The sequence below is a fragment of the Rhinolophus sinicus genome, linkage group LG03, assembly GCF_036562045.2.
Source record: "Rhinolophus sinicus isolate RSC01 linkage group LG03, ASM3656204v1, whole genome shotgun sequence".
NCBI lineage: Eukaryota > Metazoa > Chordata > Mammalia > Chiroptera > Rhinolophidae > Rhinolophus > Rhinolophus sinicus.
In genome coordinates, this window is record NC_133753.1 from 82,087,663 (window position 1) to 82,111,357 (window position 23,695).

The 23,695-nt window shown below is 37.6% G+C and overlaps 1 protein-coding gene across 2 annotated transcripts; it reads left to right on the plus strand.

Moving 5' to 3' along the window:
• The first annotated feature begins 61 nt into the window (after positions 1-61).
• Positions 62-22,251, plus strand: PSMA6 (proteasome 20S subunit alpha 6). Of its 2 annotated transcripts, none has more exons than XM_019750445.2 (7): positions 62-414; positions 13,116-13,210; positions 13,925-14,006; positions 15,233-15,388; positions 18,730-18,908; positions 20,158-20,252; positions 22,029-22,251. In XM_019750445.2, exons 1-7 carry the CDS (start codon positions 339-341, stop codon positions 22,084-22,086), a joined length of 741 nt encoding a protein of 246 aa, XP_019606004.1. In that variant the 5' UTR covers positions 62-338; the 3' UTR covers positions 22,087-22,251. The 2 variants fall into 2 exon arrangements, with proteins under 2 accessions (XP_019606004.1, XP_019606006.1); XM_019750447.2 differs by having other exon boundaries at positions 318-635.
• Positions 22,252-23,695: the final 1,444 nt, after the last annotated feature.

Consider the following 23,695-nt stretch of genomic DNA (forward strand, 5'->3'; position numbering starts at 1 on the left):
ACTACTCTGGGCCTCCAGAAAGATTTTTCGTTCTTGCTCGAGTCAATTCATTCTCCGGATGACCGCTCTAAACCGCCACAACCCGAGCTCCCCCTGGTATCTTGAAACCGCTCAGACGTGAGGCTGACGCAAGCGCACACCGAACACCCAGCGTCCGCTCTCCCCATCCCCCACCAGGGGCGGGACCTCGGAGCTCTACGTGAGCCGTGAGTTCGGCGCGCAGGAGCGGAGGAAGCCGCCTGTGCACCGGAAGCAGTCGCTGCAACTTCCGGGGGGTTTGTACTGGTGCGGGAGCTGCGGGGCCCAGAGATCGTGTTTGAAGTAGTGGGTTCATCACCATGTCCCGTGGTTCCAGCGCTGGTTTTGACCGCCACATTACCATTTTTTCACCCGAGGGGCGGCTCTACCAAGTAGGTGAGTGAATCGAGTCCGCCTTTGGTCCACTCGAATTGCTCTGTCATGATACGGCCTGGAGTTTAGTCCGGGGCTGAAGCATGGCCGGAGTTGGGACGGGAGAAGGGCCGAGTCCGGGTTGAGTCCCGTGGTGTTCTCACCCCAGTCTGGAGGCGGGAACCGTGGACCCGAAGGCTGAAGGGGAGGCCGCACCGCCTGAACACAATAAAAAGTTGAGGAAGGTAGGACGAATGCCTGACCGGCTTCCTGAAGCCTCTTGTTCCATTTTGGCCTGGTGAACTCAACGTCTCTACTTTTCTAAAGGGTAATTGGTTCCTTAACCTCCAATTAAAACGTCCCCTCTCCGTTTTCCTTTGCAGCATGGATTTACTTGTCCTGTGGTTAATTCCACACAGGCGTTCAGAGCCTTCTACGTGCCAGATACTCGGAGTCCTTTATTTGCCAGATACTGCTGGTCCTAGGGGTGCAGAGATGTCACACCCTCCTATACAGAAGCTCACAGCTTGAAGGCAATGACAGATCACTTAGACGAATTAAAAAAAAAAGAAAAATGCCAAATTACAGGTATCTACAGAGTTCAGGACATATTTGGAAAACTGGTAGATAGAATGAGTGACTGACAATTCTAGAGCTGCTCTTGAAAGTAACATCCCCTTTAACTTATATGTGTTTGAATAGTTTAAAAGCTGGTTCTGAATTGTACATGAGGTGTGGTGAACTACCTGCTTACTGAAGCACAGCTTTAGTGGAAATAAACTCTAGACTAGTTACGTGTTATTTAATATATTTAAACAATATAACTATATTTTGTTGGATCAAAATACTGTCAGGGTTTAGGTTATACTTGTAATGTGGACCCTTAATCGCTTGCCATAGAGTATTTAGTATCAGGAGAACCTAATTTACCTCTGGCCCATGATGTTTCATTGAGTGAGTTTAGCACCTCAGTGCCTTGGCGAGGACAGTAATATAATCATCTGTGCTTGGAAATCAGAAGGAGAAAGTTGGCCTATAAATGAGATTCTCTTCACCTGTAAATTGTCGAAATGGAGTTAAAAATTACTTGGAATGAAACCAGTCTATTATAGGGCTACATACTCTATATAATGTAGCAAGAAACACATCACACTGGGTAATTCACCCTTTTAACTCATCCCCAATTAAAAAATATGATCAACGATAGAACAGAGAGATAACTTATCCTCAAGGAATTTTCATTTTTTAAAGTTTCATTTCAGAGTTTAGAAATTTTTTTCTATTGGTCTGCTTTGAATGTTTTGTTTGTGGTTTTTAATGTGCAAACAGGAAAAGTCACTTAGACTACAATTCGCTTTTGTATATACTGTATTGTGAAGTCCAGCCATAAAGCATGGTCTTTAATACTTCCCAGATTTGGTGAATAGAAAAGATGACTAGTATATAGTGTCATTTTAATACTGTTTCCCTGAAAATAAAACCGGGTCTAATATTAATTTTTGCTCCAAAAGACTCATTAGGGCTTATGTTCAGGGGATGTCCTCCTGAAAAATCATGCTAGGGCTTACATTCTGGTTAGGTCTTATTTTCGGGGAAACATGGTAGGTTAAAAGATTTGGAATAGAATATGTAGTTCAAAGCAAGTTTAATATCTAGACAATGATTCGAAGCTCTGCCTTGTTGACTGAAATACTTCATTTGCTATTCAAGACAATAGACATTGCTATGAAAAGGAAAGTGAAAGAACAGTATGAGCAAGCAGTATAGTGGTGAAAAGTTCAGGCCCTGAATTCCTGCTTTGCTCCATACTAGCCAACCAAGTGATACAACTTTAGCCTTAGTTTCTGTTTGTAAAGTTGGGCTAATAATTCCTTCCTTATGTGCTTGTTTTGAGGATTAAATAAGGTGATGTATGTAGAGTGCTAGCACACACAGCATTAAGTACTCAGTAAATGTTACTAGATGCCTGTTTGATTCTTTGGCTCATTTTTTTTTTTTTGTCTATTAGATTAGTAGTTCTGTAGACCTGGAATATTTCCCTTTTTATAGTCCCTCCACACTTGGTTCTCTCGTGAAATATATGTACATTTTAATATAAAAAATGCTGTTTATTAGTTTATAGACTTTAGAATCTGCCTAAGACAAAGCATATAAAAATATAGAGTGTGAACTGTTAACCTTGACAGTGGAAAAATAACATAACAAAAATGGGGAGGTGACAAGGGAAGGAAAGATTAATGAAAAGGTGAGTATGCTCCTCATCTAGCATAGTTGGGACTCAAAAAAATGATGACTGTAGTCTAAAGTCGATAAATCAAAAAATAGAAGTATAAAGGTACAGTGCTAACCATAATTATAAGCAAACTGTGGACCGTGTTTGCTCTCAGAGAGCAGGGAGAATTTTGATTGTCATTTGTAGGGTGTGTGTAGCAAACCTGTAGAGCTGTATACAGAGCACCTAGCTTTGAAATCTAATATTGGGAATCCCCCAAGTTGTCAGTGGGGAAACTAACGCCCAGGTGGGGCAAATAAGCCGGCTGCTTTCTACCCTCCTGTTTGCTGATCTTTTGCTGGATAGATCTGACAGAAGATGAGAGGAGAGGAGCATTCACTTGACTTTGCCTGCCAGGTGGATTTGAGCACTGCTTATTTGCTTCTAACAGGGAGCGTACTGATAAGGAACAGGAAAGACCAGGAGACAGGCTGAAAACGACAGTTTTCTAATCTATAACAGAAGTGGCATTGTGTGTTGAAGAAGGATAGAGATAACAATTACACCTCCCTTATAGGGCTCTAAGGATTCAGTGAGTTAATAGATGTAAAGTACTTAGAACACTTGTCTGTCACATAGTAGTAAGAACTTAATAAATGTTTCTCTGAAGGGTGCTGTCAGGAAGAAACAAGTGGCTGATAAAAAATGGAATCAGGAGTTTCACTTTAAATAAATGGACTGAGAAGTACTACTTGCACCTTTTGCTGTTAGAAAAATATTCTTGTTTTAAAGTAGTGTTTTGCAACCCAGATTTCTCGTCCTCCTTGAATCTGATTTGCAGTTAAGTACGTCTGTGTTAGACATGCACACATATGTATGTGTATATACAAATACATATTATAACTACACAAAAAAGTAATGAGATCAAACATTGCTATGTTTCCAAATCTCATTTTCCCCCTTCCACCAGTGCCAAGATTTCTAATGACCCAACCCAAAGATCACCGTTTTAAAGAGTGTAACATTTGGAGGTACTATGAAATGTGACACACTTCCCGTTTAAATCAAGTACAAGTTAGGGAAAGACAGAATGAACAACTTCAAAAAAAAAAATCTTAACAAAAAGTTTCTACTACCACAGCGTTGAAGTTGAATCTAGACATCCTGCAGAATACGTGCCTTGCCCCGGAAGAATATCTCTTGATTTTTTAATAACCAAACTTCATATATAGCTCTCTCAATTCATTTTTGTTTTTCCAGCCTATGTTGATATGGAAAGAAATTTACATTTATCTCCTAAAACTCAGTACAGCATTTTAAAATTATGGATAGGAAAAACCTTGAGTTAACGTTCCTATAATTGGCAAACCTCTGAATCACCTGCAGATGCTTTGCAAAGGGGATGAGTTGTCCCTAAAGGGGGTGTGCGTCTCCACTGTTACTAGCATCCCACTGAGCTTGTCCCGCACGCTTTGTCTCAGTACCTTTTACATTTATCCTGTGTTTTCCCTAGGATTATACAAATGAGTCCCAGAAAAGTTGGAGAAGTGTTGGGGAAATTTGTAGGGAAGGAAGCAAAGTGAAGAAGAGATTACTGTGGAAAAGAGGTCTCTATATACAAAACAATTTATTAACCATTTTGTTTGTGAACAAGGAAGCGATTTTCATTCTAATCTAAAGATTTGTTAGGTTGAACTATGTGTAACTGCTAATGTTGACTTGTTTTTTTACCCGTAAAAATGGCTGTTTAATGTGGTTCAACAAAATCCTTACATGTAGGTATATATTTTGCTATGTATTTGTTACAATTTAAGAAATTGGGGACTTGGAGTTGAGCATAATCCTTTATAATTTCTTCCTTTTAAAAAATGGGAAATGAGCTGTCAGTTGTCATTTTCTTGCATAATCTTGGACATTCAAGAACAGATTACTGAAATTAATGTAATAGTGTTTGCTATTTTGTAAGTTTCTGAAATTTTATCCAAAAAAAACACAAACTCTTAAGTGATAGAAATACAGTGTTTAATTACTATTTCCAACATTTGAATTCTGACTTTAAAAAATAAACATGCCTTTTAGATGCTGCCCCTAAACCATTCTATTTTTTTCTTAATTGGCCTTCATGCTCACCTCTGCTATAAACTGTGATATTACTTTTTACCCCACCAATATTTCTTTAGAAGATACTCTTTACTTACTAAGTTGTCTCAAGATCTTTTATTCTAGCAGTTTCCGTTTTTCTGGAAATTATTACAAAATACATGTTTTGTGGTGGTAGTGTTATAATGGGGATTCATTTATACAAAATTTTGTTGAAAACTACAGTGCAGCAGCATGTGAGTACTAAAAATAACAGTACAAAGAAGGGTACTGTGGAAAGTGACACTGCCAGGGGAAGCCACAAAAGGTTCCTCAGAATAGATTAATTGACCTAGATGGAGATTAGATAAGGAAATTTGAGGGGACCAGTACATAGGACTGTCATGTGACTGGAGCATAGAAAGTGACAACTAGAAGAGATTGTAGCAAAATTTTCAAGAGATTCAGGTACCATGCTATGGTTTGTCCCGTGGGTTTTGGACAAAGCTGGCAGAAGTCTTTAAGAATGACAAGATTATTGAGTAAGATGGCAGGAGAGTTGAGTGTAGAATTAAAATTAGAGTAGAAAGGGACTGATAGCAGAAAGACAGAGGCTTTTCCACTAATCTGTGTAAACCCCAGGGAGGTATTGAGAGAGAACAGGTGGAGAAGAGGAAACAATCTTGACTTTATTTTTTTATATTTTATTATGGAAAATTGCAAACAAACAATAGTAGGTGAAATAGTAGTGAGCCTCATGGACCAATCTCCCAGCTCAATTATCAACATTTTGTGGATCTTGTTTTCTCTTTATCCCCTTTCCTAGACACTTTACCCCTCTCTACTAGAGTACTTTAAAGCAAATGCTAGATATAAGAGTGGATATTTGAAAGAGAAGAAGTGAAGAATCAAGGATGATACCCAGGTTTGTAGCTTGAAAAACTGAGTGGTAATACCATTATCTGAGATAAGGACTGTAAGGAAAGTAGCAGTTTTATAGAGAAGAGTTTATTTTCGTATATGCCTGTGGGCGAAATAGGCATTTGCAAGTATGGGTTCAGAGCTAAAGATGACAGAATTAGTAGTGGTAATATACGATTAAATCATCCAGGGACAGGGAGAAATGATAGAATCCTGGGAAATACAATTTAAGACACTCGCTGAAGAATGGAAGCAGTAAAAGATTGAGAAGGGAATTCAGAAAAGTCAGAGATGAATAGTAAGAATGATATTCTTAACTAAGAACTTAAAATTCAGTTCCTCAGTTGCACTAGCGACATTTCAGGTGCTCAGTAGCCACATGTGGCGAATAGCTATTGTATCAGACAGTGCAAATATAGAACATTGCCCTCATCACAGACAGTTCTGTTGGACAGCACCAGTCTGTGTAGAAAGGGAGACAGACAGAGGACTCCTTTAATGAATCCTGGCAAATTCATAAGTGCATTCTCTGTTGAGAAATGTTTTTTATGTGTAAAATATTTTTTTATTTTGTAGGACAAAAGTTTATTATGCGGTGGTGGTAGCTGTGTTTTTTGTGGCTTTTATAGTGTGCATTATTTAAACAGACCAGATAAGTAATGCAGATGAGTGAAACAGGCTAGGTGAGATGACAACAAGTGGTGGGGAACTGGGTAAAACTGCAAAAGACATGCCAGCCAGCCATGATTTTGCATGTAGAAATGAGGGTCAGGTGTGAACAGAATTTTTTTTTTTCCCTAAGAAAAACTAAATCCTGACTTTATTTTATCTTTTAATTAAAATATTTCTAGAAAACCATGCATTCTAAGCCAACTTGAGTAAACTGGATTCAGTCTATGGCCAACCTTTGATTTAGCATCTTCTGGTTGCAAACTTAATTTTAAATTTCCTTGGTTCCTACTCTCTTTGATTCTCCAATCTGGATGTTGGAGGGTGGAAATACATACTTGAAAATGCTAAAATAAGTGTCAAAATAGGAAATGCTATAGGAATTCAGAGAAAAGGGTGAAGAATCCCATCTGGGAAGCAGAGAAAGTGTCCATGGGAAATGGAAGAGGCTTGAGGGGGAAGGGCAGGCTTTGGCTAGGTGGAGAGAAGTGAGAGGGCAATCCAGGAAGGACATAAAAAGCAAAGACATGGGTATGGGAAACATCAAGGTCTATAAACATAAAGGATAATGTGAGAGGAGAGCTGGTAAGTATTGCAAACTTGGCCATAGATGAAATATTTCAGGCCAAAATTGTGTTCTGAGCAATTGAGTAATAATAGTAAGCAATTGAAAATAATGTGGTATTGATATTAGCCAAGATTAAGGACAGTGACCCACTGTAGAATAATCTATATAGACATAATTGTTCCTTACCTCTGTAAAATCTATAGTATTCTATAACCCTTTTATTCCCAATACTGGCGATTTGTATTCTCCTATTTCCTTGATTAAGCTAGGGGTTTAAACTAGGGGTTTGTATTAGTTTCCTGTGGCTATGGGAAAAAATTACTGCAAACTCGGTGGCTTACAACAACAGAAATTTGTTCTCTCACAGTTCTGGAGGCCAGAGGTCCAAAATCAGTATCACTGGACCAAAATTAAGGTGTCAGGCAGGGCCACGCTCTCTGGAGGCTCCAGGGGAGGGGGCATTCTTGGCCTCTTCCGCTCGCAGAGGCTGCCAGCGTTCCTTGGCTTACTGGCTGCATCACGCCAGTCTTCTAGACAAGCATCGTGGAGTCTCACTGCACTCCCTCTTCGCAGCACCTTTTCCTCTGTGTGTGGCAAATCTCCCTTTGCTTCGCTCTTATACTTACGATTGCATTTAGGGCCCCACCAGGATAACCTTCCCATATCAAGATGTTTAACTTAATCACATCTCCAAAGATCCTTCTTTTGGCCTGTATGGTAATAGTCACAGGTTCTAGGGATTAGGACATGGATGTCATTTGGGTGCCAATTTTTAGCATACCACAGGGTATATCATTTTGTTGGTTGTTTTTGTTTAAAGAATCAATTTTTGACTTTGCTGATGTTCTCTTTTTGTCTATTTCATTTACTTTTGATCATTGTTATTCTAATCTGGGTTTACTTTGCCCTTTTCTAGCTTCTTAGAATAGAAACTTAAGTTTTTATTTTTTTAGAGCTTCTCTAATATAAATAATTAAAACAATTGTATTCGTTTTCTTGCTGCACAAAAATTACTACTAACTTAGCAGCTTAAATAACACACACTTACTGTCCCACAGTTTCTTTAGATCAGGAGTAGTCCGGACAGGGCTTAGCTGAATCCTCTGCTTAGTAGGATCTTTCACAAGGCTGCAATCCTGATGTCCTCCAAGCTGTGTTCTCATCTCCAGGCTCAACTGGAGAAGAATCGGCTTCCAAGCTCACTGAGATTTTGGGCAGAATTCATTTCCTTGCAGTATAGGACTGAGGGCCCCAGCTAATTGCTGGCTGTCCACAGGGGCCACCGTGGTTCCTGGCCATACAGCTAGTACTTACCAAGCCAGTAAGAACAATCTCTGGAGTGAGTCTGCTAGCAAGATAGTCTCATATACAGTGGTACCTTGGTTTTCGAACGTCTCTGTTGACGAACATTTCAGTTTATAAACGCCGTAAATTTTATGGATCTATGGTATCATTAGATGGTAAAGTTCATGCTAAATTTGCAGTTTTAGGGGTTGATTTTAAAGGTCTGGAACGGATTAATCCATTTTGCATTACTTTCTAAGGGGAAACCGTGCCTCGGTTTTCGAATGTTTCAGAACTCAAAGGGTCTTCCGGAACCAGTTACATTCGAAAACCGAGGTACAACTGTAATATAATCAGGAGTGAGACAGCCCATCACTTTTGCCATACTCAGTTTTGTTAGAAACAATTTTACGGGTCCTGCTCGCACTCAAGTGGAGGGCATTACACAAAGGTGTGAACACCAGGAGGCAGGGATTGTGGAGGGGAGGCCACTTTAGGGCCTGTCCACCATAGGAAAATCCCTTCTGAACACTGTTTTATCTGCATCCTACAAATTTTGTTATACTTTTATTACCATTCAATTCACAGTACTTTTAAATTTGCCTTGTGAATATTTCTTTGACCCATGATTATTTAGAAATGTGTTTGTAAATTTTCAAATACTTAAGGGTTTCAGTACTTTAGAATTTATCAAGACTTGTCTTATGGCCTAACATGTGATCTGTCTTGGTAAATGTGCCATGTGCATTTATATTTTACCATTATACCACCACGTACGTGTATATTCTTTAGTTGTTCCCAGTAGTATTCACAGATACCATCTAGCTCAGGTGTCTTTGACAGTGTGTTCATAGGTGTATCTGTCTACTTTGTGTGTGTCTCGTTCTAGCAGTTCCTGAGTGGCAGTGTTAAAAATCTTTAAATGGGTGGGATTGGCCATTTCTCTTTTAAATTTTGTCAATTTTCCTTTCATTCATTTTGAAGTAGTCTTACAAGTACATAAATACACTTATGATGTTTCTTATGAGTTGATTCTTCTAACATTTTGAAATGTTGTTCTTTATCTCTGATAATATTCTTTGTCTTCAAGTCTACTTTGTCTGATATTAATATAGCCCCTCCAGCTTTCTGGTGCTTACTGCTTATATGGTATACTTTTTTTCATCCACTTTTTAAAGTGTGTTTTTAATAGACAGCATATATTTGAATCTTGCTTATTTATCCATTCTGATGATTTCTGCTTTCTGTTGGAGTAGTTTGTCCATTAGCATTTAATGCAGTTATTGACATGGTTAGTTTTAAGCTTATCATTTTATTGTTTGTTTGTCTCTGTTTTGTTTGCCTGTTTGTTCCTCTGTACCTCCTTTCTTGCCTTCTTTTGGATTACTTGAATATTTTTTAGAATTTCATTTTAGTCTAGCTTTTTGGCTATTTTACTTTTTGTTTAGCAGTTGCTCTAATGACTGTAATATGCATTCTTACTTCTCCCAGTCTTAGAGTTAATATTTATCACCTTCCATAAAATATACAAACCTTAAAATCTTCTATGTCCGTTTACTTTCTATAAATAATATATCTATGTATTTTATAAACTCCACAAATGTCATTTTTGTTAAGTAGTTTTAAAGAATTAGATTTAAAGCATCTTTTATATTTACCTTTTTTTTATTATTTTATTTTATTTTATTGGGGAAGGGGAACAGGACTTTATTGGGGAACAGTGTGTATTTCCAGGCCTTTTTTCCAAGTCAAGTTGTTGTCCTTTCAGTCTTAGTTGTGGAGGGCGCAGCTCAGCTCAAGGTGCCGCGTTCAATCTTAGTTGCAGGGGGCGGAGCCCACCATCCCTTGCGGGACTCGAGGAGTTGATCCGGCAGCCTTGTGGTTGAGAGCCCACTGGCCCATGTGGGAATTGAACCAGTAGCCTTCGGAGATAGGAGCATGGAGCTCCAACCGCCTGAGGCACTGGGCCGGCCTCTATATTTGCCATTTTTTTATGTTCCTCATTTTTAAAAACCAGAGTTTTCATTTGGTATCATTTTTCCTTCAGCCCAAAGAACTTCCTTTAGCATTTCTTATTGCGGGTCTGAAAATGTCTTCATTTTACCTTCATTTTTGATGGCTATTTTTGTTGGATATAGAATTCCAAATTGATGATTTTTCTTTCCACACTTTAATGATGTTTCATTAGTTTCAGATGAAGTCTGCGTAATTCGAGTCATTGTTCTCTTGTATAAAATCTCTTCTTTTTTTTCTGTTTTCAAAATTTTCCCTAATTTTGGTGTTTAGAAATTTGACTATAGTAGACCTAGGTGTAGTTTTCTTTGTATATGTCCACTTAGAGTTTGCTGGATTTTCAATCTGATATTTTATGTCTTTTGCAATATCTGAAACATTTTTAGCCAGTATTTCTTCAGATTCCCAGCTCCCCATTCTATTCTCTCCATATAGGACTCCAGTTACATGTACATTATACTTTTTGATGTTGACCCACAGACTCATTGTCTTTTATAATCTGTTAATTTGATTGGTTAATTTCCATATCCATGCACTCTTCATTATCTCCATTCTGTAGTTAAGTCTGTTCAGTGAATTTTTTTTATTTCAAATATTTGCCTCAATTCTACAATTTCTGTTTGGTTCTTTTGTATTTCTTCCTCTGCTGATTATTTCTTGTTTCATTTCAATTTGAGAATATTTTTCATTATGTCATTGAGCATAATTTAGTGAAGTCTGCTAATACAACATCTGGGTTATCTCAGTTGGGCTCTTAAGAAATGGATCACATTTTCTGGTTTTGGTTTTTTAGTTTGTTTTCCTTTTTTTGGCATGTTGAGTAAGTCTGGATTATATCCCCTGGTCTTTTGTGAATGTTAGGTTGTGAAGATTGGATTCTGTTGTATTCTCCTAAGAGTGTTGATTTGTTCTAGGAGGCAGTAATTTGGTTGGCAGCTCAAATCTCACTTTCTTCTATCCTTACCCAGGCTGCCTGGAGTCTGTATTGTGTATGTATTGTTATGGAATCAGCTAGAAATTTGGGAAACATTTATATACGGAAGTTGGGGCTTTCCCTCTCTGGCTCTCCTTTCTTTCCCTCACTTTCCAGCTGCTGCAGTTACCCCAAACTGTTCTCTAGTTCTTCAGGCCAAAAGGACCGAGTTTTCTATGGGGATTTAGCCCTCAAAATGGGAAACTTCCCTCATGCCATTCCCTTCTTCCAAACATTGACTCTTCCTCTAGAAACTGCCTACTTTGGGCCACTTTCTGGCATCTTCAGGTAGTTATTGTTTTGTCTAGAGTTTATAGTAGTTTTATCTGTGGAGGGTTATCTGGTAGAAGCTTTAATGACCATATGAGAAACGGAACTAAGAAGCATTTTGAAACATTTTAAAAGTTATTTGCAGTGTAATGGAATGGTAAAAATATTATAATTAGCCAGTTAAATCTCAGCTAGATTTGAGGATTTCCTTTGAGGTGATTTTTCTAGTCTTTTTACTCTGCTTTTTGTTCTCTCTTCAATAAAGAATTTTTATTGTAGCTCTTATAAAGGAAATTTTTTGGTGGTGTAGTTAGTGTCTTCCTCACCTGGTCCTTATCACCAGTGGCTGTTTGAACAATTGAGACCAGGCCTTAGACCCAGTGCCAACAGTAATACTTGACAGAATTTTAAAAGAATCTGTTATATGTCAAAATACAGATAATGATTGGTGTTATGAGTAATTTCTTTTATATTATTAATATCTTCTATTTTTTATATTTTTGACAGTGAGCATATATTAATTTCTGTTGCTATTTTCTTTTCTTTTTATTCCCCTTCTTCCACTTACCCCCCCACTCGGTTCAAGCCGCTGTTTCTCAGTCTAGTTGTGTAGGACACAGCTCCCTGGCCCATGCTGGTATTCTCAGCCTTGCGCTCCCCGCGGCTGAGGCAGTCGTTCCTCAGTGGGCCATTCACGGCAGCCCTTGCCGACTGCCGGGCACTCAGACTGGCCACCAGCTGCTCCTGGCAGCACACGGTAGCCCACGCAGCCTGCGGCAGCACACACAAGCCCACAGCAGCTCATGCCAACCTCCGGCTGCCCACAGCCACCCAGCTCCAGGGAGAGCCATTGTTCACAATCTTAGCCGTAGAAGGCGCAGCTCACTGGCCCATGTGAGAATCGAACCGGCGACCTCTGCGTTAGAAGCATGGCGTTCCAACCACCTGAGCCACCAGTCCGGCCCTCTGTTGCTGTTTTCATAATTACAAAAGATATGTTTATATTCAATTTAAATATTACAGAAATATGTAACATAGAAAGGGATATGTCTCATCTGCACTTTTACTCTCCAAAGGCAATTATCAACTGAACTTAAATAGTGCCAAAGTAGTTTGTTATTATGCTCATTTTGATCCAGCTGTTTTAACGTGGGACTGGTTTGACAGCAGCTAGAAGTACACAAGCTGAAATTTGTTATAGACAAACTAAAGAATCCTTTGTTGTAGGTAACATGAAAAATGCAAAAAATGTGATCCAGAAAAATTCAACTTGGTAGGGGAAAGAAACAATGAAAAATAATCTAACAGCAATTAAAACTGCATATGGTCATATTAGTTAATGAACAAAAGTTAACAGAAATAATAGGTATTGAGAAAATTTAGAGCAACCTAATCTGACCCAGAAAAACCTGACTTGGTAGGAATAATGGCCACACAAAACCATCTTTGAAAATGATAAAACATAATTGATAAAGATTTGATTTGATTAATCTTTATTTGAAATTTGGTACTTGAGTCTGATGAAAATGATTTCAGTAAAATTAAATTGGAAAGAAATGGAATTGGTTTAACTATGACTTATTATCGTCATTATTTTGGCTTTGCATGTCTTGGATGTCATTCCATGTTAGCTTTTATAGCTCTATCTCATTCTTTTTAATGACTGCTTATTATCCCATTACATGAATCTATAATGATTTTATTCTACCTTTAAAAAAAACTATTCTGTTTTCCAGAATATGCTTTTAAGGCTATTAACCAGGGTGGCCTTACATCAGTAGCTGTCAGAGGGAAAGACTGTGCAGTAATTGTCACACAGAAGAAAGTACCTGTAAGTAATACTGCCCAGACAGCCAGTTATTACAGAACATAATGCCAGAATTTTTCACAAGTTTGTGCAAGTGTATATTACCTATCTATATATGTTAACGTTATTCTTATTTTGACTCTGCTTTTCTATCTCTAATTTAAGAAGTATTTATTGAGCAGATATGGACAGTTTAACTGAGTAAACAGAATTAACATATTAAACTTTGTGATATGATTATAAGCACAGTGGAATTTCTAGGTCGTTTGTCTTCAGGACCTTAAAACATGGTTTGGTGAGCTATAGTTCTTGCCCACAGGAAGCATAATCATCTAAAAAATGAAAACGGGAAAATAATTTTAAACATTTTTTTAAATTGGTTATAACTTTAAAATGAACAGAAGACATTTCTTATGTAGTGTATTGTTATAATTCCATAAATGTTTTTATTTTATTGGGGAACATTGGGGAACAGTGTGTTTCCCCAGGGCCCATCAGCTCCAAGTTGTTGTCCTTCAATCTAGTGGAGGGCGCAGCTCAGCTCCAAGTCCAGTTGCGTTTTTAATCTTGAGTTGCAGTGGGTGCAATTCCCATGCGGGAATTGAAGTGACAACGTTGTTGTTGAGAGCTCATGCTCTAACCAACTGAGGCATCTGACCACCCTCCATAGTATTTTTTAGCACTATATAGAGACCTGTGATTTTTTTTTTAATCTTGATTTTTCATTTTGTTCATTAGGACAAATTATTGGATTCCAGCACAGTGACTCACTTATTCAAGATAACTGAAAACATTGGCTGTGTGATGACAGGAATGACAGGTAATTGATTCGATGTCACATATAATACATTTGTTATTTTCTTCAAATTATTTTTGAGGTTTTTTTTTAAATGTGGGTTTATTTCTGGTTCTGAATTCTTTTTTTTTTACCCCCTTTCTTCCGCCGCCCCCACCCCCACCCCAAGGCTCTGGTTCAAGCTCTTCTTTCTCAGTCTAGTTGTGTAAGAAACAGCTCCCTGGCCCATGCTGGTATTATGAGCCTTGCACTTCCCTCTGGCTGACCGGCTGAGGCAGTCAGTCACCAGTCATTGGTAGGCCGCTCATAGCAGCTCTCGCCGGCTCATCATGGCTGCCAGCCACTCATGCTGGCCACTGGCCACTGGCCACTCATGGCAGCACATGGTAACCGCGGCAGCACTCAGCAGCTCATGGTAGCTCATGCCAACCTCCCGCTGCTCACAGAAGCCCATCTCCAGGGAGAGCTGTTGTTCACAATCTTAGCTGTAGAGAGCACAGCTCATTGGCCCATGTGGGAATCGAACCAGTGACCTTGGCGTTAGGAGCACAGAGCTCCAACCACCTGAGCCACCGGACCGGCCATAGTTTTGTATTAATTTTTAAAGGCTCCCTTTACTGCCTGAGTTTTCAGGTGATGTGAGTAGATTTCCAGTCTTCAAGGCTAGTATCAATATCTTCAGAGTATTGTGAGCTCTTTTGAAATCGTAAGTATAATAGAATTAGATATCTATGCTCCTGTTAGAGAAACTGTGCTGAGGCCCCTCTCATAGATGGTTTATTTCAGATGTAGTTAATGGTTTAAGTGGATGTAAGTCTGTATATCTCAAACCTGGTAATAATGACACTGGTTAGAAGTAGGTGAGAATTATAAAAAAAATAAATTACTTTGTGTTTCTATTTTCTGAAATGAAGGGAAAATTCAAGCTTACAAAAAAAAAAAAGATCAAGAAAAACATTATTCTCCTTAAAACTTGTTCTTTAGGGAATTATTAGACACTTGCAGAAACTATTTTAACAGCTGATGAAGGGCTCAGCAGTACTGTGTATAGAACTCCATCTTAAAATTTTTTCCCTTTTGTCATGTACTTGTTGCTGAGTCATTTACTATTCATTGGTGGGAGAAAAAGCCATAGTGACTACTACTGCTTTCGTTAAGTCATAATGGGGAGGTATATATGGAAAATTGTCTGACTTGGGGGTTTATTCTTTCCTTCTAAAGAACAAAACCTTTGTTTTATATGCTGTTAGCTGACAGCAGATCCCAGGTACAGAGGGCACGCTATGAGGCAGCTAATTGGAAATACAAGTATGGCTATGAGATTCCTGTGGACATGCTGTGTAAAAGAATTGCTGATATTTCTCAGGTCTACACACAGAATGCTGAAATGAGGCCTCTTGGTTGTTGTAAGTATGCTAAGAAATCTCCCAAATTGATGAATTAGAAGTTTTTTAGAGAACATTCATAAAAGAAAGTTATTTCAGTATCACTTGGGCTCTGAACATGTGGTTTGGAAATTATATAAGGTGCGGAGATCTTTGGAATAAATTAGCAATGAGGAATAGGTTTCAAAACAGTATTTAAGGTATTTTAGTTTTAGATGCTATTAGACTTTTTATGAAAATATTTCTATTTAGGGTGTGGTTTGAAAGATACAAGTCGCTGTTATGTTGTTAGGCTGTTGTAATGAGGGTTCTGCAGTAATTCCAGATTACTAGTTCGATGGAAATGCCTAAATTAGGCATTTTAACAATAGAGCTGTTTCTTTTGACCACCCTAAAGAACCAGACTCACACATACGTGCCTGTGATTCATATTCTTAGTATGTATTTATTTTTTAAAAACAAGTAAAATTTTATTGGGAGAGAGATATGGTTTACCAATTTTAGATTTAAGGCAATAAATTATCCTGTAAAATTCAGCACATTTTTTGTCTAACATTGTATCATTCATTTATGAGAATTAAAGCAATCAACGTAATGATTTCTCTTTAGCATATGATCCTATTTTTTGACCTTTCACTTAAAAATTCTCACTTGATTTTTTCAGTGATACTTTCTTCTCCTCCTCCTCATTTTTCTTGGCTTACCCTCTTCTGCTGGTTCCTTACTGTTCTTCACCGGGTTTCCTTCCTTGGTCCTTCTTTCTCTCTTTGTTCTATCTGGATGCTCTAACCCACTTGCATGGCTTCATTTACAGCCTGTATGCCAAACACTCACTCCCACATTAGCTTTAACCCAGTGTCTTCCTACATGTCCCACAGATATGAGGTGTGATCAAAAAATAGAGTGAATGTTTAAATTTAAAAAAATGTATTACAGTAAAAGACAGATTGCCATTAATACCCCTCAAAATACTCCCCCTCACTTCGAACACACTTATCCCATGATTCTTGCCACTTTCTGAAGCAGTTTTGGAAGCCCTCTTTCATGAGTGTCTTTAGTTGCGCTGTTGCGGCTGCCTGGATGTCCTGAATCGATTCAAAACGTTTACCTTTCATGGTCATTTTGACTTTGGCAAGAGCCAGATGTCACATGGTGCCAGATCTGGTGAATAAGGTGGATGAGGACACACCAAAATGTTTTTATTTGACAGAAATTGCTGTACCAGAAGTGATGTGTGACACAGATCCTTTCCTGTTGTGATCAAGAAATACGGTGAATGCTCCTGCCAAGTACCATCCAATGGAAAGGCAGGGATCTTCAATACGGGAAGCAGCACATGGAACCTTAGTAACAGTGACAAGTTTTAGCTTGTTCAGTGCAGTCGGGTGTGAGCTACGGTGGAGAGAAAGTGTGTTTTAATGTGTTGCATAAATCATCCTCCATCATGACAACTCTCCATGTCACACATTGCTTCTGGTATATGGCAATTTCTGTCAAATAAAACCATTATGGTGTGTCCTCATCCACTTTATTCACTGGATCTGGCTCCACGTGACATCTCGTTCTTTCCCCAAAGTCAGAATGATTCAGGACATCAAGACAGCCACGACAGCACAACTAAAGACACTCACAAAAGAGGACTTCCAGAACTGCTTCAGAAAATGGCAAGAATGATGGGATAAGTATGTTCGAAACGAGGGGGAATATTTTGAAGGGGATTAATGGCAATGTGTCTTTTACTGTAATAATTTTTTTTTCATTTACGTACTGTTTGATCACAGCTCGTACTTCAAACTTGAAATCATTGCTGCTTTCCTACTTTCATCTTCTTCACTTTTCTACCCCCACCCCACCTTCCCTTGTCAGCTGATTAGTCATCAAGCTTTTACCTCAGAATATATTTCTTCTCCACCTCTCTCTGAGTCACTTTTTCATCATATCTTTCCTTTGCCACTAAATTTACCTGTTTCTCCTCTCCCCTCTCTTTCCTAGTCTGTCTTCCATATTGCTGCATTTCTAAAATCAAATTTTGCTTGTCGCTCCCTTGAGAAAACTGATCCTCATTGGCTTAGTGTAAATTTCAACTCCTTAATATGACATGCAAGGCCCCTTATAGCTTATTCCTATGCAGCCTTTTTATTGTACTGCTTTTCTCTCTCTCTGAAGCCCCTGTAATACACAGATCATTTGTCATCCCTGGGTGTACCCTGACCTCTCATGTTCCGTTCCTTTTTCCCTGATTGCCCCTTATGTCCTTATCACCTTACCCTGCTTATCTTGCAAGACTCTGGAGTAGACAAGTGTTTCTTGTTTCACCCAAGGAATAATTGGATATCTTTTGTGTTGCCCTTGGACTTTGTATATATCAAGTATAAACTGTAAAGAAAATTACAGGTGACATAACATTTGAATAAAGCAGATATCTGATCACTGTCAGTGTTTGTCAAGAAAACAAGGTTGAAAATTCCTCATTCATAGATTATAAAACATCTATAAATGTGAATAAAGTAGTTAGTTCGTACCAAATCTTCGAAGAGAATACTATTGAAAAAAGAGGTTCAAATCTAGAATATAAGAAAACAGGAGTTAAATCATTCTTTAAGTACTTTTTTAGAGTAGAAAGAAGTTTGATGGTGATGGCTGTTATACTTGTTATATCATTCTAAAAACATGATTAGATTTGTAATAATAAATTTATGTGTACAGAATTCACAGTTTGGTTTGTACTGACGACTAGGGGAATGTGTACCAATAGTAACAAAGATGGGCAGTGGGGAGGAGGCAGTAGCCCCAGGTTATTTCACTTTGCACCAGCATCCTCAAGGTGTGTTCCATACACTTTTAGTTCCCTAGAGCTTTAACATGTAGTTCTTAAATTAAAAGAAAAAACTATTCTTTGGTCAAGTAAATTTAAGAACTACTGAGCTCAAGTAAGTCAGCCTACAGCAGAACATTTTAGAGCATTTAATATGCTATTGTATATTATTTTCTCTAAAAGAATTGTAGGAAAAGTGTATTTTCCACACTTACTTGACCAAGTAACATCTTGAGGGACTAGGGTTCAATGAAACATGCTTTGAGTAATAGCAAGATTCAAAAAATTGTAAATTACATTTGTGATCATTTGAATTTTCTAAAAATCATCTGTGATAAAACCTTTTAAGAAATGGAAATTTCTGTTACCTAATTTATCTGTGGTGATAACCTGTATTTTGTTTATCAGTTTTCTTAAAGCAAAACACATATTCTGAAATAGATGGCTAGATTAATGATTAACAACAGCTATGTGACAACACGAGAAATTTTATTGTATAAAGGTGTATAAAGGTACAAGATATTTAATGAGGGTCTTTCTTTTTTAGGTATGATTTTAATTGGTATAGATGCAGAACAAGGCCCTCAGGTGTACAAATGTGATCCTGCAGGTTACTACTGTGGGTTTAAAGCCACTGCAGCAGGAGTTAAACAAACTGAGTCAACCAGCTTTTTTGAAAAAAAAGTGAAGAAGAAATTTGATTGGACATTTGAACAGACAGTGGAAGTAAGTTAGCCAAAAAAAGCTTGAGTTTTTTAATGCTATATAGAATAGTGAAGATCATTTACATAAAATATAAAGCCTATTCCTGGGTTATATCATGAGATCCAAGTTTGTCAGCTTAGCAATAAAATGCTGTCATTCAGCTGACATGGGAACAATAAGGACTGCTTTTATTCACTTAATTCCCTACCTCATTTCATAATGTATTTGAAATTGCTTTCAACAAGACATGTATAAAAATGGGAAAATATAACTAAGAATAGGAACCAAGACCAGGCCCAAAAATCTGCATGGTTCTGACTCAAATTAGGCTTAGGCTTTTTAGTAGCCAAAGCAAAAAAGTTGAGTCAGTAATGTTGCTCTTATGGTCCTTAAATAAAAATAGTCACACACCAAATTCTCAAGGGAAGCAAGCATCTTCCTAGTAAAAGAAATGCTCACAGGATGACTTGGCAGAGAAATTATGTCTGAGATGCAAAAATAGAGCTGGCCTTATCCAGGGTTCTTGAGGGAATTATTCATAATGATGGGAGCTTTTAAATTGATAGGACAAGCTGAAATTCTATACAGATGTTTAGTAACATTAGACTAAAGAAGCCTCTTATTTACTGCCAAGAAGTTAAAATTTTTATGTAGATTTTTGGAATGAGGGTCTGGGAGACAGCCATTCTAAAGACAACATGATTCTGACAAATGACAAAGGAAAAATTACCATCTAATACTTTCTTGTTTGTCAGTATTATTTATACCAACAGGAGCTAGTTCTCATCTGGGAGCTACTATGCCCTATTTAAATGTTTCTTAAAGTGTTTTAAGTTCATAATAACAAATAATCACATCAGATACAGAACCACTTAAAACATTAAATTATTACTGTAAAAAAAATTATTACTGTAAATTCCTTTAAAGAAAACTATATCATTCATCTTTATCTTCCTCACTTCTCCCCAAGTGCTAAGTATAGTGCCTGGCACGTAGTGGTCATCAAGCAAATACAGTTTTGTGTAAATCTTCCATTTTGTTTGATGGACCCCTTTAATTTATGGCTGGACTGGTATAAAGTTTCTTGTCATTGGCAGGTGACATTGGAGTTAAGCAATGTGTTAGTAACGTGCAGCTATAGAACTACATCACTGAAACATGGAGCAGAAACGAATGGCTTGTGGTTAACCCTTGATTTGAATAAGGTTGGAATAAGAAAGTCTCGGAATCTCTGAAAAATACTGTATTTTAACGTTGATGCTTTTTTCAGACTGCGATTACATGCCTGTCTACTGTTCTATCAATTGATTTCAAACCTTCAGAAATAGAAGTTGGAGTAGTTACAGTTGAAAATCCTAAATTCAGGTGAGTTATATTATCGTCCAGGTACTTAAAGAAGTACTTTGCCAAGCAATAAATTCCAGCCTAGAAAGGTGGAGGTGTGGGGGTCCATATGTCCTGTAACTTGGGGAAAAAACATTTTCTTGAACTACAAGTATAGTTTTTTTCTTCAGCACCTGAGAGGTTTGTTTTAAACTTAATGGGTATCACTTTAAGACAGACCTAACTGTTTTTCTTCTCATCTCAGGGGGATTTTATATCTTGTATCAGGGATGACATAAAATAACCTTTATGTAAGGAGTAAAGTAAGCATAAGTGTTTTTCTTTTTTTTAGTTTAAGACCAATAGAAATTCAACTGTCAAAATAGTAGTGTTCAAGTTTTTCAGGTAGAGCTTTGATTATTTAGTGATTATTTAAGTGGAGCTTTGAAGAGCAATATGAAATACTGATATACATCAGACCCTATCTGGAAATCTTTGGAAGCCCCAAATTTTGAATATAGCTAATTGAATTGCAGATGCTGAATGTCTGTCTGTTCTTACTCATTAAGTGATTAACTTGCACAAATCAACCTTACATACAGCTTCCATGAGTCAAATCTATACTGGGTGCCTAACATATATCAGATCACTTAATTCTCCCAGCAACCCTGTTGAGGTCATTACTCACCATGAATCCAAATGCTTAGTGAATAGTGGAAAATGTTTCACTGAAATCCACAGGTGCAAGGAAGACATGTTAACTATCGTGTATGTACTCCTGGATCACAATTACAGGACACATGTCATGGTTAGAGGTGGGGAAAAAGGTGGTAAACTAAGCTGTACCAGGCCTTGAAGAGTTTCTTGTTAGTACACTTTGTTTTTCGAATTTGTTCTTTTTATTGCCTGCAGGTAAGTGATATAAACATGAAGGATTTAAGAAAAATTCATAGAATTTAAAAAAAAAAATCTATGCTCTTTTTTTTTCATGTAGGAAAAGGTGGTCTTTTTTTTTTAAGCAGTAAAATTCCAGCATTGGCAATTGACAAATCTCTCTAAAGGACCTGCAGTTAGTTCTTTTTCTCTTTTCTGAGACCCTCCCATAACCTTTAAATTTTTTATTTCCATCGGTTAGTTAAATAGATACGAAACCAAAGATCCTGTGTCGTCAAAAATCCGTTGTATCATTTATAAATTCTGTGATAGTGTGTTTAAGTAATAACTAGACTATATAACATAAGCATCAACAACTATATAAACTGCTTACATTTCCCTACTTTGTACTAAAACATGTCACTTTGACAAATTTCCCTTTTTAGAAGTCCAGCAGTAATAGGTCCCATTAAAGGTTTCCAAGCAGTTGATTTCTTTGGAAAATAGCATATGGTCAACGTGGGGTACTTGCTTATCTCTCAGCTGATACAAACTTCAGTCTATACTAGGTATAAAGGCATTTTGACATGAGCTAAAGTAGAATACCTTACGTGTAATTTTGCTTTATATTTGAATATTTTCTATCATAGCTACAACTAAAAGGGTTTTGTTTTCAAAAGACCTAATTCTAGATTTGACATGAAGTAAACTTTTTTTTGTATAGATGAAGTTAATATGTCTGGGAATTCCTTCAAAATAATCTAAAGGGATGAGTGGTGAGTCATAGATTTTTTCCAAAGATTAGTTATAAATTGATAATTGTTGAAGTTGGGTGTTAGGTACACGGGAGTTCATTCTGCCTATTTCACTTTTGTATGTGTATGGAATTTTGCATAACAAAGTTTTCGAAAAGTAAATAATGGGTTTTTTCCCTTTGCCTTCTAGGATTCTTACAGAAGCAGAGATCGATACTCACCTTGTTGCTCTGGCAGAGAGAGACTAAACTTTGTAGCTAGTTTACCAAATCCATGACACCACTGCCTGTGTGTTTGGTAACAACAGACCGACATTCTGGAGGCCCCTGGATTGAATAAGATGAAACCTCTCCCACTCCTGCCACTGAGGTGGTTAGGATTCTATAAATAAAAACAGTGCTTTTGGAAAATAACTGCATCCTGTCTTTTCTACCTCCAATTTTAAATATTAAGACTTTACTACATGCAGACTGTTAAATGTTCACCATTTCCACATTGTAGATTTATTCATTTTGCTGACAGATATACAAGTTTCTGTGGCTTAGGAACTTAATTATCAGACATTTAAACTATAGCTATGGCATGATTAATAGCACACTAAAACTCTGGTTTCAAAACTTGCTTTGATTGTAAGTTGGCATATGAGGCAAAGCCTGTATTTTACAATTCGTCATTCATTCAAATGGGATATTCCTGAACCTGGACTCCAGGTTCCATTGGAGGTTTTAACTGTAATAAGAACATTAGCATTATCGATCTTCAGTAGTTTTGAGATGCACATTTAATCTATGCTCAGTAAGAACCAACATTAAGAGCAGAAATTATAGTTACTTTTGGGAAAGAGGGGCTAGAAAAGTTGAGGAATATGGGTATTTTCTATGCTGCCTCAAGGTTAATTACTTCAAAAAAAAAACTAAAGTAGACTAAGGAATTGGTCTACCGTGTTTCCCCGAAAATAAGACCTAGCCGAACAGTCAGCTCTAATGCATCTTTTGGAGCAACAATGAATATAAGACCCAGTCTTATTTTACTATAATACCCGGTCTTATATAATACTGGGTTTTATTTTACTTAAGACTGGGTCTTAACATTAATTTTTGCTCCAAAACATGCATTAGAGCTGATTGTCTGGCTAGGTCTTATTTTCGAGGAAATACGGTATAGTAGAGATACCACCATAAACAATGTTAAGGAAAAAAGAGCAAACTATATTTAGAATAATCTGTTTTTAAATACAGAACTGAATAATCTGTTTTTAAACCGTTTTTAAAATTCCCAGAGTGATTCCCTGGCAACCTGAACTACTAATTGTTAAGGTGATCCAAAAGTACTGAAATGTCCAAGGCCCACGCGTCGCATCCTTGTGTGCACTGCAACTGGTGCTGTTGTGTTTCCTCATGCAGGTGAGTGTGGCTGTTGGTCTAAACACCAACCCCTGGAGTCAGTTGCCCTTGTGTGTGTAGCCACCAGGCCCACAAAGGGGAGGCCATGTGAACTTGTGACCACTTGAAGCAGGAAACTTCACCAGCCACATCCTCTTCAGAGCTGAGTCATGAATTGGAAAGTATCCTAAAAGGGAAGCAGGGTTCTTCCAGTCTAGGGGCTGCCGCTCTGGGATTACTCATCCAAATCCACTAGGCTCTGTAAAGAAGCTGCCATCAGTTTACGTGCGGTATGTGTAGAAGGGCTACTTTCCTGAACAGATTCTGAACTTCTGTACCCTTAGAGCCTTGACTGACTGCACCCTTCTGGAATTGTGGATGAGAGCCTAGCAAATAATTTGGTCTTTCTATAAGAAAATACCTTCTAGCGATAGAAAACGAGAATTCTGTTTGTTAGAGAAATAAGGTTTTTAAA